This window comes from Salvelinus fontinalis, chromosome 1 (assembly GCF_029448725.1).
Source record: "Salvelinus fontinalis isolate EN_2023a chromosome 1, ASM2944872v1, whole genome shotgun sequence".
Taxonomy (NCBI): Eukaryota; Metazoa; Chordata; class Actinopteri; order Salmoniformes; family Salmonidae; genus Salvelinus; species Salvelinus fontinalis.
The window spans coordinates 6,973,971-6,987,017 of NC_074665.1; the positions used below are offsets into that span (position 1 = coordinate 6,973,971).

General features: G+C 45.6%; 1 protein-coding gene across 8 annotated transcripts; it reads left to right on the plus strand.

Moving 5' to 3' along the window:
- The first annotated feature begins 150 nt into the window (after positions 1 to 150).
- nsmce4a (NSE4 homolog A, SMC5-SMC6 complex component) lies at positions 151 to 11,434 on the plus strand. 8 transcript variants are annotated; one of them, XM_055943568.1, is made up of 11 exons: positions 151 to 950; positions 1,436 to 1,928; positions 2,558 to 2,638; positions 2,892 to 3,022; positions 3,277 to 3,425; positions 3,842 to 3,941; positions 4,302 to 4,392; positions 8,237 to 8,331; positions 9,619 to 9,667; positions 9,789 to 9,874; positions 11,228 to 11,434. In XM_055943568.1, exons 2-11 carry the CDS (start codon positions 1,691 to 1,693, stop codon positions 11,294 to 11,296), a joined length of 1,089 nt encoding a protein of 362 aa, XP_055799543.1. In that variant the 5' UTR covers positions 151 to 950; positions 1,436 to 1,690; the 3' UTR covers positions 11,297 to 11,434. The 8 variants fall into 8 exon arrangements, with proteins under 8 accessions (XP_055799543.1, XP_055799607.1, XP_055799457.1 ...); XM_055943632.1 differs by having other exon boundaries at positions 1,594 to 1,928; XM_055943482.1 differs by having other exon boundaries at positions 151 to 945.
- Positions 11,435 to 13,047: the final 1,613 nt, after the last annotated feature.

Sequence of the window (13,047 nt, forward strand, 5' to 3'; positions counted from 1 at the left end):
ACCTACATAGGTTTAGCAGTGCTTGATTTAGGCCAGAGCAGCCCTGTGCGCCTTATCTGCATTTTTGGGGGGAACCGAATGCGGTCTCCTTTATAAAACAAAGTAGCCTATCACCGGTCCGGATTCACACATGGCGGCAAAAAAACGTTGATTAAGGCGGGATCTGGCATTGAATAGAAATGGAGGCGGTGCATTCATATCCTGATTCCGTGTTGTTCACGTTTATTTGACTATGAATTCCGGTGTATATGTGCCAGTAGACTGTTCGAGTTTGAGAATGCGCTAGCCTAAATGCGCTTTTCCAAGTTGTCAAATGAGGGCTCTTATGGTCATGAAAATCAGGACCGGCTCTAGCCTTTTGGGGGACCTAAGCGAGCCCTCCCCCCCAACCAAGCGGGGAATTGACGGCCCAGGAAAAGAATGCAGTTTTATTTATTTTTAAATCCCAAATCAAGCACTGGTTAATTGACATTCCTTATGCCCAATATGATGTGCTAGGATATAACTTCCATTCGCGCTGTTCACCAACGTTTATGAAACGTTTCGATATTGAATGCTGCTCTGCACGTCCTCTCTGACCAAAACTTCCGTCTTCAAGCATTCGATTCGTGCCAAACACAGACATGCCTGCAAAATAAACCGATTGACTCTTTGAGGGCTCTCAACAAAGCCTCTCCTGTGAGTATGTATATATATTATATTATAAAGTTGATTTTCGGAAATCGAACATCTAAATGATTATGTAGTCAGCAAATTGTGTGCCATCTAGTCAACAAAAAAAAACATCAAGTGGGTGATTTGAAATCGCCATAACTTCTTTATCTGACGGCGGATGCTAGCTACGTTAACGTTAGCGGGTAACGTTGAAGTGAAGTTAGGTCAAATTTGTAGCAACAAAAAAAAAAAAACGAAAAGAAAACAACAAAACGGGAAAACAGCAAAAATGTAAGGTCAGTCATTTGTATTTGAATAATCATGAATAGCAAACATTTGAAACCATAACTGATGTTTAGCTATTAACGGATGTTTAGCTATTAACGGATGTTTAGCTATTAACGGATGTTAAGCTATTAACTGATGTTTAGCTATTAACGGATGTTTAGCTATTAACGGATGTTAAGCTATTAACGGATGTTTAGCTATTTACTGATGTTTAACTATTTACTGATGTTTAGCTATTTACTGATGTTTAGCTATTTACTGATGTTTAGCTATTTACTGATGTTTAGCTATTAACTGATGTTTAGCTATTAACTGATGTTTAGCTATTAACTGATGTTTAGCTATTAACTGATGTTTAGCTATTAACTGATGTTAAGCTATTAGCTGATGTTTAGCTAGCTATTTCGGGAACATCTAGATAAGTGTTGGGCTCAATCATATTTTAATTCAGTCACTTCAAGTTTGCTAACTGAATTCCCAATTCCACTTTCAGATGTCCTTTTTGAAAATCATTGAGGAAAACATTTAATTGCATTTGGAATTTCAGTTTACATCCTGAATTCAAATGAACCTCAACCCTGCCAGATAGCATGTGGTGCTACTAAGTTAACCATCTCGTCAACACTTTGTCCCCTCACCTTATCTTGAAAGACGGGGCGAAAGCCTAAACCCAAAAGGATAGAGGAGGGCGGACTACCAACCAACCAATAAACCGACCACACAAAATACCAAAACACCAGTATCCAAGATGAAGCGAGCCGGCCGAGGAGGGGATGAATCTGGTACCGGTACCCACCGTCAGAACGGTGTGTCCGGGGGGAGAGGCGGCGCCAAGGGAGCGGTTGCGGAGCGGGGGGATGCAGCAGCCGGTGGTGATGATGATGAGGCCGGGTGCAGCCCAGCAGACATGCAGGATGAGGACAATGATCCAGCACGGAGGAGAGAGATCAGGAGCAAGTACAGGGACCTCATCAACTCTGTTCAACGTGAGTAGTGGATACGAGGGTCTGCTAAATGACTAAAATGTAAAGGTAATGTAAGGTAGTGGGAACTGTCTGGAAATGGAATCCATGGGCCATTAGTTCCCAATTCTCCACACTTTTCAAAAAGTGTATTCTCCCTTTCATTGATTTAAAAGTATTGGATTGGTATAAGCATTGGCTGGAGGGAATTACCACAATTTTTTAAATCCGTAATGGGGCGTGTGCAAGGGTCCACTTCTGGAGAAGGGTGGAGAATCTGGAGGCAGATGCCGGCCTGTGACAGGTTTGTGTTAAAACTCCCAGGTGCCTGGACACCTGGCAAGTTAAAGGTCAGTAGGTAACTTTGTGGGCAACCTGACCAAATTCACATAGAAATGTGAGTTCTAGATCTGTTATTCTCATTGAACGCAAGTCTAATACAGCAGCTTCAAACAGCTGAAAACACTAGCTGTATTTTGGTTCTATTTCACAGCGGTTTAGATTGTACAATGATTCTCTACATGACTTGTTTTGCCATATTATATCATTTTTATTAGGCGAATGTGAAAGAATTTTATCAACCAGGAAATGGGGGAGTGATTTCTACCTATTGTACCTTTTTAACCAATCAATTTCTTCTCTCGTCTTCCCAGAGAACAGAGAGGACATGTTGAGTCCCACCAACAACAAACTGACAGACGTGTTGGAGGAGGCCAACAAACTGTTTGCAGAAGGTATGATACGATCTGTCATCATTCTTCCTTCCTTCCTCGAAGTAGCCACTGATCTAACATAGTCAGATTGGTGAGAGCTAACCCCTGCTTTAACCTATCTAGTAATGTCTGAATTAGTGGTTATTCAGAGGAAGGATGTTCTACTATCTTAATCGAATGTCCTCCCTGTCTTCTTCTTCTTCCTCCCTGTCTTCTTCTTCCTCCCTGTCTTCTTCTTCTTCCTCCCTGTTCTGTTTTGTCTCCTCTCTCCCAGTCCGTCAGGCCCGTGAAGCGGCTTTAGATGCCCAGCTCCTGGTGCTGGCTACAGACCTGGGGAAGGAGAAGGCCAGCCAGCTACACGCAGAGGGTTCAGCCTTTGACCCCGCAGCCTTCGCTGAACACCTGGTGAGGAGGATGGGGGGAGGTGGAGGATGGGGGGAGGTGGAGGATGGGGGGAGGTGGAGGATGGGGGGAGGTGGAGGATGGGGGGAGGTGGAGGATGGGGGGGGTAGAGGTGGAGGAGGAGGATGGGGGAGGTAGAGGAGGAGGATGGGCAAGGTAGAGGAGGATGGGGGGATAAAGGGAGGTGACGAAGGTGAAGGCTACTGGTTGTCAGATTGCTAACCCTTTATCCTTTGTGTTTTTGTTGGTCCACCAAGCTGTCATTCATGGGTCTGAATCGCCTGGAGGAGGAAGATGAAGATGTGGAGGGTGGAGCGAGCGGCGGCTACCTCCCCCAGGACGCCTGGCAGAGGGTAGCTAACAGAGCTCAGTGCTGCTTCAGGACTGCCCCCTCTTTCCACTATATGTAAGTGTGTGTGTGTGTGTGTGTGTGTGTTTAGAGAGCAGAGGGTAGCTAACAGAGCTCAGTGCTGCTTCAGGACTACCCCTCGTTCCTGTGTGTGTGTGTGTGTGTGTGTTTAGAGAGCAGAGGGTAGCTAACAGAGCTCAGTGCTGCTTCAGGACTGCCCACTCTTTCCACTACAAGTGAATCAGTGTGTTTGAGGGGATCAGTTTCAGCACGGCGAGGCCCAGAAGTCCTAGTATTGAGCACAAAACAAGTAGTTTGATTTGTCGATCAGTGATTCTGATTCTGCATGTAGACGAACACAAACATCATCATCCTCTTTGGGATGCTTGAGTCAAAAGTGATTCGCTCACTTAAATATAAACGAGAACATTTTTAAAACTCTCTTACTAACTCTCTGTGTGTCTCTCTACCAGGATGGGATCGTTCCTGGTTGAGCTGCCTCCACCTCGCCAGAGGGTAGAGAGACAGAGGAAAGTTCCCGGCAAGGAAGCCAAGAGGATCATGCCCACTCAGGTCTCCGCTTTAACACTGTTGTGCTGACCCCAACCTGACTGTCCTGGAAGAGTCACCAGGCCATCCCAGTACACCTTGGTTTGGTCTGGCTTGGCTGTGTATGGTCCAGTAGTGTGATATGGCCTTTTGGTGTTTTATATAGTTACTATATAGTAGGGCTTTGAAATAAGGAGATCGGTTTGATCAGCCAGGATGTATGTTTTTAATATTTCTGTCCAGCTGTTGACGAGGAGGGAAGCTCCCCTGGTTTTAACTGTATATCTCTGCTTTGGAAAATAGATTTTTATGTCAAGGAGACTAACCTGGTTAAATAAAAGGTTAAATAAAAAAATAAAATTTTTATGTCATTGTCTATTCCAGTTGAAGAGGATGGAGGAGTCTCACCAGGAAGCTACAGAGAAGGAGGTAGAGAGGATTCTGGGATACCTGCGGAGCTACTTCTTTGATGACCGTAAGTCATGACTCTTATTATTATAAGAACATATTTATAAAGCGATTTTCAAGGACCCAAAGTCGCTTTACAATTGGGAAAAAAACGACAACAAAAAACAAGACCGACTAGGGGTAGGGACCTTAGATCCTCTGCTCCAATAGGCTTCGAGAGGAATCAAGGGTTTGTTGACTAGTAACATTTCTGAAAATATGTTCATTCAATAGAGAACTACATCAGAAAAACAAAAGTCCAAACTGTATGTCTCTAGCATGTATGGTTTGAAAGTTACAGCCGATTTACTCAGAGAATTTAGAATGATTAGAGGGAATATAATTTCATAATGACCATGGTCAAAAGTGGATCCTTGTCTTGGTCACTACTCAGTAGAACTCGCTGCTCCGTGGGCGGAACGGCCGCTAACTTCCAACGTCAACTGACAAGCTAGCTAGTGTGGCTGCAGGTTTGTGTGTGATAACATGAGCTTTTTCTAAATGAAATCCAAGAAGTACAAAACTAAATGTAGCCTATACTGTAGCCAAACCAGAACCTGTTCCCTCCGCCCGCTGCTGCTGGTTTTTACGCAGATTCTGCCGTTAAGGTACTAAAGTCTGTGTGTCTAGGGGACGTTTTCTCATGACATATCAGGCTGAACATAGAAACAGACGAACTAGACACACAACATAGAATACCCACCCCAACTCACGCCCTGACCAACTAAACACATACAAAACAACAGAAAACAGGTCAGGAACGTGACAGCCATTTTCGACTGATCTCCCTGCCAGTTAGGATTTTTTATATGCACATTTTCGTGGAACAGTTTACTTTATAATAAAGTCTTCATATCTCAAAATGTATATTATGTGGTTATTCAAAATTCTTATCTAGGCCTCCCGGGTGGCGCAGTGGTCTAGGGCACTGCATCGCAGTGCTAACTGCGCCACCAGAGTCTCTGGGTTCGCCCCCAGGCTCTGTCGCAGCCGGCCGCGACCGGGAGGTCCGTGGGGCGACGCACAATTGGGCTAGCGTCGTCCGGGTTAGGGAGGGTTTGGCCGGTAGGGAATTCCTTGTCTCATCGCGCTCCAGCGACTCCTGTGGCGGGCTGGGCGCAGTGCGTGCTAACCAAGGAGGCCAGGTGCACGGTGTTTCCTCCGACACATTGGTGCGGCTGGCTTCCGGGTTGGAGGCGCGCTGTGTTAAAGAAGCAGTGCGGCGTGGTTGGGTTGTGCCTCGGAGGACGCATGGCTTTCGACCTTCGTCTCTCCCGAGCCCGTACGGGAGTTGTAGCGATGAGACAAGATAGTAATTACTAGCGATTGGATACCACGAAAAATTGGGGAGAAAAGGGGATAAAAAATATTATTTTTTAATCTAAATGATAAAGACCTAAAAAAGTAACTTCTATTACCATTTGTTAACTGTGTAGAAATAACCTACAGGTTTCCTAATCCAGGCACTTGTAATGTCCCTTCTGGACTAGTGCAACTGTTGGCTGGGCTCCCCGCTTGTGACATCCAACCCCTGCAACTGATCTAGAACGCAGCAGGCCGGGGTTTGTTTATCGGACGGTGGCGCGGTTTGTCTATCGGACGGTGGCGCGGTTTGTCTATCGGACGGTGACGCGCGGTTTGTCTATCGGACGGTGACGCGCGGTTTGTCTATCATTTAGTAGAACAGTGGCCCCCAAATTTAAATAAATAAATAACACGTAACCAGCAATTGCACTTTAATCTGTCCACTCCTACAATGACAACGGAACGACTGTAATAATATATTGAATGCATGAACAGAAATTACCGTAACCAAACAAAACATTGTCGATTTTATAAATTATGGTAAATGGTGCTACTGTTGTGTCATCCCCGTGGCCTCCGCAATGGATCAGTCCACTGAGACAGACCTCCGCAATGGATCAGTCCACTGAGACAGACCTCCGCAATTGATCAGTCCACTGGGACAGGCCTCCGCAATGGATCAGTCCACTGAGACAGACCTCCGCAATCGATCAGTCCACTGGGACAGGCCTCCGCAATGGATCAGTCCACTGAGACAGACCTCCGCAATCGATCAGTCCACTGGGACAGGCCTCCGCAATGGATCAGTCCACTGAGACAGACCTCCGCAATGGATCAGTCCACTGGGACAGGCCTCCGCAATCGATCAGTCCACTGGGACAGGCCTCCGCAATGGATCAGTCCACTGGGACAGGCCTCCACAATCAAATGTATTTATATAGCCATTCTTACATCAGCTGATATCTCAAAGTGCTGTACAGAAACCCAGCCTAAAACCCCAAACAGCAAGCAATGCAGGTGTAGAAGCACGGTGGCTAGGAAAAACTCTTATACATTATAACAGAACATGGCCAAGATGTTCAAATGTTCATAAATGACCAGCATGGTCAAATAATAATAATCACAGTAGTTGTTGAGGGTGCAGCAAGTCAGCACCTCAGGAGTAAATGTCAGTTGGCTTTTCATAGCCGATCATTAAGAGTATCTCTACTGCTCCTGCAATGGAGCGCAATGGATCAGTCCACTCGGACAGGCCTCCGCAATGGATCAGTCCACTGGGACAGGCCTCCGCAATGGATCAGTCCACTGGGACAGACCTCCGCAATGGATCAGTCCACTGGGACAGGCCTCCGCAATGGATCAGTCCACTGGGACAGGCCTCCGCAATGGATCAGTCCACTGGGACAGGCCTCCGCAATGGATCAGTCCACTGGGACAGGCCTCCGCAATGGATCAGTCCACTGGGACAGGCCTCCGCAATGGATCAGTCCACTGGGACAGGCCTCCGCAATGGATCAGTCCACTGGGACAGGCCTCCGCAATGGATCAGTCCACTGGGACAGGCCTCCGCAATGGATCAGTCCACTGGGACAGGCCTCCGCAATGGATCAGTCCACTGGGACAGGCCTCCGCAATGGATCAGTCCACTGAGACAGGCCTCCGCAATGGATCAGTCCACTGAGACAGGCCTCCGCAATGGATCAGTCCACTGAGACAGGCCTCCGCAATGGATCAGTCCACTGGGACAGGCCTCCGCAATGGATCAGTCCACTGGGACAGGCCTCCGCAATGGATCAGTCCACTGAGACAGGCCTCCGCAATGGATCAGTCCACTGAGACAGGCCTCCGCAATGGATCAGTCCACTGGGACAGGCCTCCGCAATGGATCAGTCCACTGGGACAGGCCTCCGCAATGGATCAGTCCACTGGGACAGGCCTCCGCAATGGATCAGTCCACTGGGACAGGCCTCCGCAATGGATCAGTCCACTGGGACAGGCCTCCGCAATGGATCAGTCCACTGGGACAGGCCTCTGCAATGGATCAGTCCACTGGGACAGGCCTCTGCAATGGATCAGTCCACTGGGACAGGCCTCCGCAATGGATCAGTCCACTGGGACAGGCGTGAATCAGACGGGTGTCTCGTGTGCCATACATTTTAAATATATTTGCCACTGCTCGACTAAATTAATCTTGGTCGACCAACAGCCTATCGACCGAACAATCGATCAGTCGTCTAAATGGGATCATCCCCTACGTTCTTCTTTCATCAGCACTGTTAAAGTACGAGCGTATTTAATATTGTAGCGAACAATCTAATGATTAATTGTATGTCATTCATAATGGCATAAGGCTAAAGAATACAACGTTTGGACATTAATTATCTAGCACCCTCTTAAAATTACCCGTATTTCACTACATTCTAGAGCAGTGAGTGGACGCCCTATAAGGTGTAACACAACGTTTTATAAAACTCTGCTGTAGACATTTTAATTAGGGTAGAAATTATTTGATATTAGTTGGTTAAAGAGCTATTTGTGATGTACCTTTTCTCCCCTTGTATCTCCAGCCACATCTCCCATCTCCTACTATGAGTTTGTCATAGACCCCACCTCCTTCTCCCGCTCTGTGGAGAACATCTTCCACACCTCCTTCCTGGTCAGGGTGAGTGGGTTATCCTGCAGGCATTACATTTAGGTCTGGTCAGGATGAGGAGTGGGTTATCCTGCAGGCATTACATTCAGGTCTGGTCAGAATGAGGAGTGGGTTATCCTGCAGGCATTACATTCAGGTCTGGTCAGAATGAGGAGTGGGTTATCCTGCAGGCATTACATTCAGGTCTGGTCAGGATGAGGAGTGGGTTATCCTGCAGGCATTACATTCAGGTCTGGTCAGAATGAGGAGTGGGTTATCCTGCAGGCATTACATTCAGGTCTGGACAGAATGAGGAGTGGGTTATCCTGCAGGCATTAGATTCAGGTCTGGTCAGAATGAGGAGTGGGTTATCCTGCAGGCATTACATTCAGGTCTGGTCAGAATGAGGAGTGGGTTATCCTGCAGGCATTACATTCAGGTCTGGTCAGGATGAGGAGTGGGTTATCCTGCAGGCATTACATTCAGGTCTGGTCAGGATGAGGAGCGGGTTATCCTGCAGGCATTACATTCAGGTCTGGTCAGAATGAGGAGTGGGTTATCCTGCAGGCATTACATTCAGGTCTGGTCAGAATGAGGAGTGGGTTATCCTGCAGGCATTACATTCAGGTCTGGTCAGGATGAGGAGCGGGTTAGTCTGGTCAGGATAGGAAGTGTGTTTGGGACTGGTCCCTGGATAGGAAGTGTGTTTGGGACTGGTCCCTGGATAGGACGTGTGTTTGGGACTAGTCCCTGGATAGGAAGTGTGTTTGGGACTGGTCCCTGGATAGGAAGTGTGTTTGGGACTGGTCCCTGGATAGGAAGTGTGTTTGGGACTGGTCCCTGGATAGGAAGTGTGTTTGGGACTGGTCCCTGGATAGGAAGTGTGTTTGGGACTGGTCCCTGGATAGGAAGTGTGTTTGGGACTGGTCCCTGGATAGGAAGTGTGTTTGGGACTGGTCCCTGGATAGGAAGTGTGTTTGGGACTGGTCCCTGGATAGGAAGTGTGTTTGGGACTGGTCCCTGGATAGGAAGTGTGTTTGGGACTGGTCCCTGGATAGGAAGTGTGTTTGGGACTGGTCCCTGGATAGGAAGTGTGTTTGGGACTGGTCCCTGGACAGGAAGTGTGTTTGGGACTGGTCCCTGGACAGGAAGTGTGTTTGGGACTGGTCCCTGGACAGGAAGTGTGTTTGGGACTGGTCCCTGGATAGGAAGTGTCTGATAGATGTTATTATTAGATAGCAGGAAGTCACTTCAAGACACTTCTCCTATTGATATGTCATGTGGATGGTTGGTGATGGCGTTGTTTGTGTTTCTCAGGATGGTTTGGCGAAAATGTACCTGGATAATCACAAACTTCCTTGTATAGGTAAGAGAGAATCTCCTATTGTGACAAAATGACTTTTCTTGCTAAGCTGTTTGGGGTAATCATTTTTCACGATAGTTTTCTTTGTCGTAAGCCGTCATTAACGTGTCTTTATCTCTGACAGCCCCTGTGGAGGAAGGGGAGGTGGAGGCTGGAGGAGCGACTAACAGGCAGCAGTGTGTCATCTCTATCAGCCCCAAGAGCTGGAAGGTAACACACACACACACACACACACACACACACACACACACACACACACACACACACACACACACACACACACACACACACACACTGGGACAGACACACACACACACACACTGGGACAGGGACACACATACACACACTGGGACAGAACAAATGCACACACATACACACACACACACACACACACACACACACCCACACTGGGACAGAACACATACACACACACACACACACTGGGACAGAACACATACACATGAATTTTAGCATAGTTTCTTGGAAATCTTTCTCTGTACATAATTTAGTAGATAACAGTAGAGTAGCACCTCGTATTCAACAGCGGTTAAGAAATATATTACCATCAACAGTGTTATCTTGTGTTTTAAAGACGTCAATGTTTTTTGATTATTGGTGTCGTAAAAAACAATTAGCATGTTTGACATTTCAGTGGACTTAACTACTACGATCATCTTTTTGATAAGCGGTTTTAGCCCCCAAAACATTACATCCTGTATTATTGGCATACGGTCCCCAGTTATTGGCCACCTCACTATTTTGTTAATTAAATTAATACATCTTTAACATTTTTTGTTCAATAAAATAGACGCCAACCTCGTATCCGAAGTGTTTACTAGATAGTTGACGAGCCTCCCGGTAAAGAAAACAGGACTTGGCTGTCAACTTTTCATTGGGTAGCCCGATGTGCCATCCTGTAAACTCCTAAAAATGGTTCTTTGCCAAAATATTCTTCAGTGTTGTTTTACGGATAAAATCTTATGTTTTGAGAAAGTAGATAACAGTTTAATACTAACATATAAATTGACTATGAATAATTTAGGTAAAAAGTTGGATATTAAATGATTTGGGGTCTGTCGCGTAGTCGAATTTTACAATATACACCGTGTCCCACAAAATGTGTGTGTGTGTGTATATATTACTTTTTTGAAAACTCTCAAAACCTAATTTAACTTACCGTACGTAAACTGCAATGATAGGTGGTCAGCTAGCTAGAAGGGTATCTTTAGTTGCAAAATGTACCGTTATTTACCAACCTATTTAAATGTTGAGCTCGAGGTAATTTAATCCTCTAGCCGCTAGAGGGTGTCTGAAGTTGGTGGCGAAATTAGAGTTTGTAAAGGAGTTGTTTGTTGTTGTTGATGATGATGATGTTATATCACAAGATGATCAACTGTTTTCTTCTGAAGGAGTTAAATGATTATGATGATGTTATATCACAAGATGATCAACTGTTTTTTTTCTGAAGTAGTTAAATGATGATGATGTTATATCACAAGATGATCAACTGTTTTTTCTGAAGGAGTTGGATGATGTTTTCTTCTGTTCTGTCTCTCTCTCTAGGAGTTAATCGAGGCCTTTGATATCACCGAGCCACTGATCCAGGTTCCCAGCACACAGCACACAGAATGATGCTGATATGACAGCGATTTCCTTTTAAAACATTAGAGCATTTTATCGACTTTAACTCTAGCTATAAATATTAGTTTTCTATTCATAGGTCTTGTTCGCGGTTTTTTGTATTATTTGATTAAAGGGAGTGAACCCAAAGACAGGGATTGTGTGTTTGACTTCAAGGAAGAAAATGAGGGTGATCTACGCATCCCTAACGTCTATTTTGCCGAACTAAAACATCACAATCAGATAAAGGAATGAGAGAATATCGCTGCTCGCCTGGGCTTTTCTTTTCTCAGGTACCCAGATATACGTTTTTGCTTTGCAGAAGTCTTCAAGCCTATAGTTCCCCACAGTCCTTTTGTCCAAAGGGTTTATATGTTCCTGCAAGCCTACTGTGCTTTTCAGCTCCAGCTGCGTTTGATAGTGATTTAAATGCATTCCTGTGTCGTGTGTGTTTAGGGGGAAATCATTCATCATGTAACTAATCGGTGTCTAGGGGACGTTTCATGTAACTGCAGGTAAATAATGGGTGTCTAGGGGACGTTTCATGTAACTGCAGGTAAATAATGGGTGTCTAGGGGACGTTTCATCAGGTAACTGCAGGTAAATAATGGGTGTCTAGGGGACGTTTCATCATGTAACTGCAGGTAAATAATGGGTGTCTAGGGGACGTTTCATCAGGTAAATAATGGGTGTCTAGGGGACGTTTCATCATGTAACTGCAGGTAAATAATGGGTGTTGAGGGGACGTTTCATCAGGTAACTGCAGGTGAATAATGGGTGTCTAGGGGACGTTTCATCAGGTAAATAATGGGTGTCTAGGGGACGTTTCATCATGTAACTGCAGGTAAATAATGGGTGTCTAGGGGACGTTTCATCATGTAACTGCAGGTAAATAATGGGTGTCTAGGGGACGTTTCATCAGGTAACTGCAGGTAAATAATGGGTGTCTAGGGGACGTTTCATCAGGTAACTGCAGGTGAATAATGGGTGTCTAGGGGACGTTTCATCAGGTAACTGCAGGTAAATAATGGGTGTCTAGGGGACGTTTCATCATGTAAATAATGGGTGTCTAGGGGACGTTTCATCATGTAACTGCAGGTAAATAATGGGTGTCTAGGGGACGTTTCATCAGGTAAATAATGGGTGTCTAGGGGACGTTTCATCAGGTAAATAATGGGTGTCTAGGGGACGTTTCATCATGTAACTGCAGGTAAATAATGGGTGTCTAGGGGACGTTTCATCAGGTAAATAATGGGTGTCTAGGGGACTTTTCATCATGTAACTGCAGGTAAATAATGGGTGTCTAGGGGACGTTTCATCATGTAACTGCAGGTAAATAATGGGTGTCTAGGGGACGTTTCATCATGTAACTGCAGGTAAATAATGGGTGTCTAGGGGACGTTTCATCAGGTAAATAATGGGTGTCTAGGGGACGTTTCATCAGGTAACTGCAGGTAAATAATGGGTGTCTAGGGGACGTTTCATCATGTAACTGCAGGTAAATAATGGGTGTCTAGGGGACGTTTCATCATGTAACTGCAGGTAAATAATGGGTGTCTAGGGGACGTTTCATCATGTAACTGCAGGTAAATAATGGGTGTCTAGGGGACGTTTCATCATGTAACTGCAGGTAAATAATGGGTGTTGAGGGGACGTTTCATCATGTAACTGCAGGTAAATAATGGGTGTCTAGGGGACGTTTCATCATGTAAATAATGGGTGTCTTGGGGGCGTTTCATCAGGTAACTGCAGGTAAATAATGG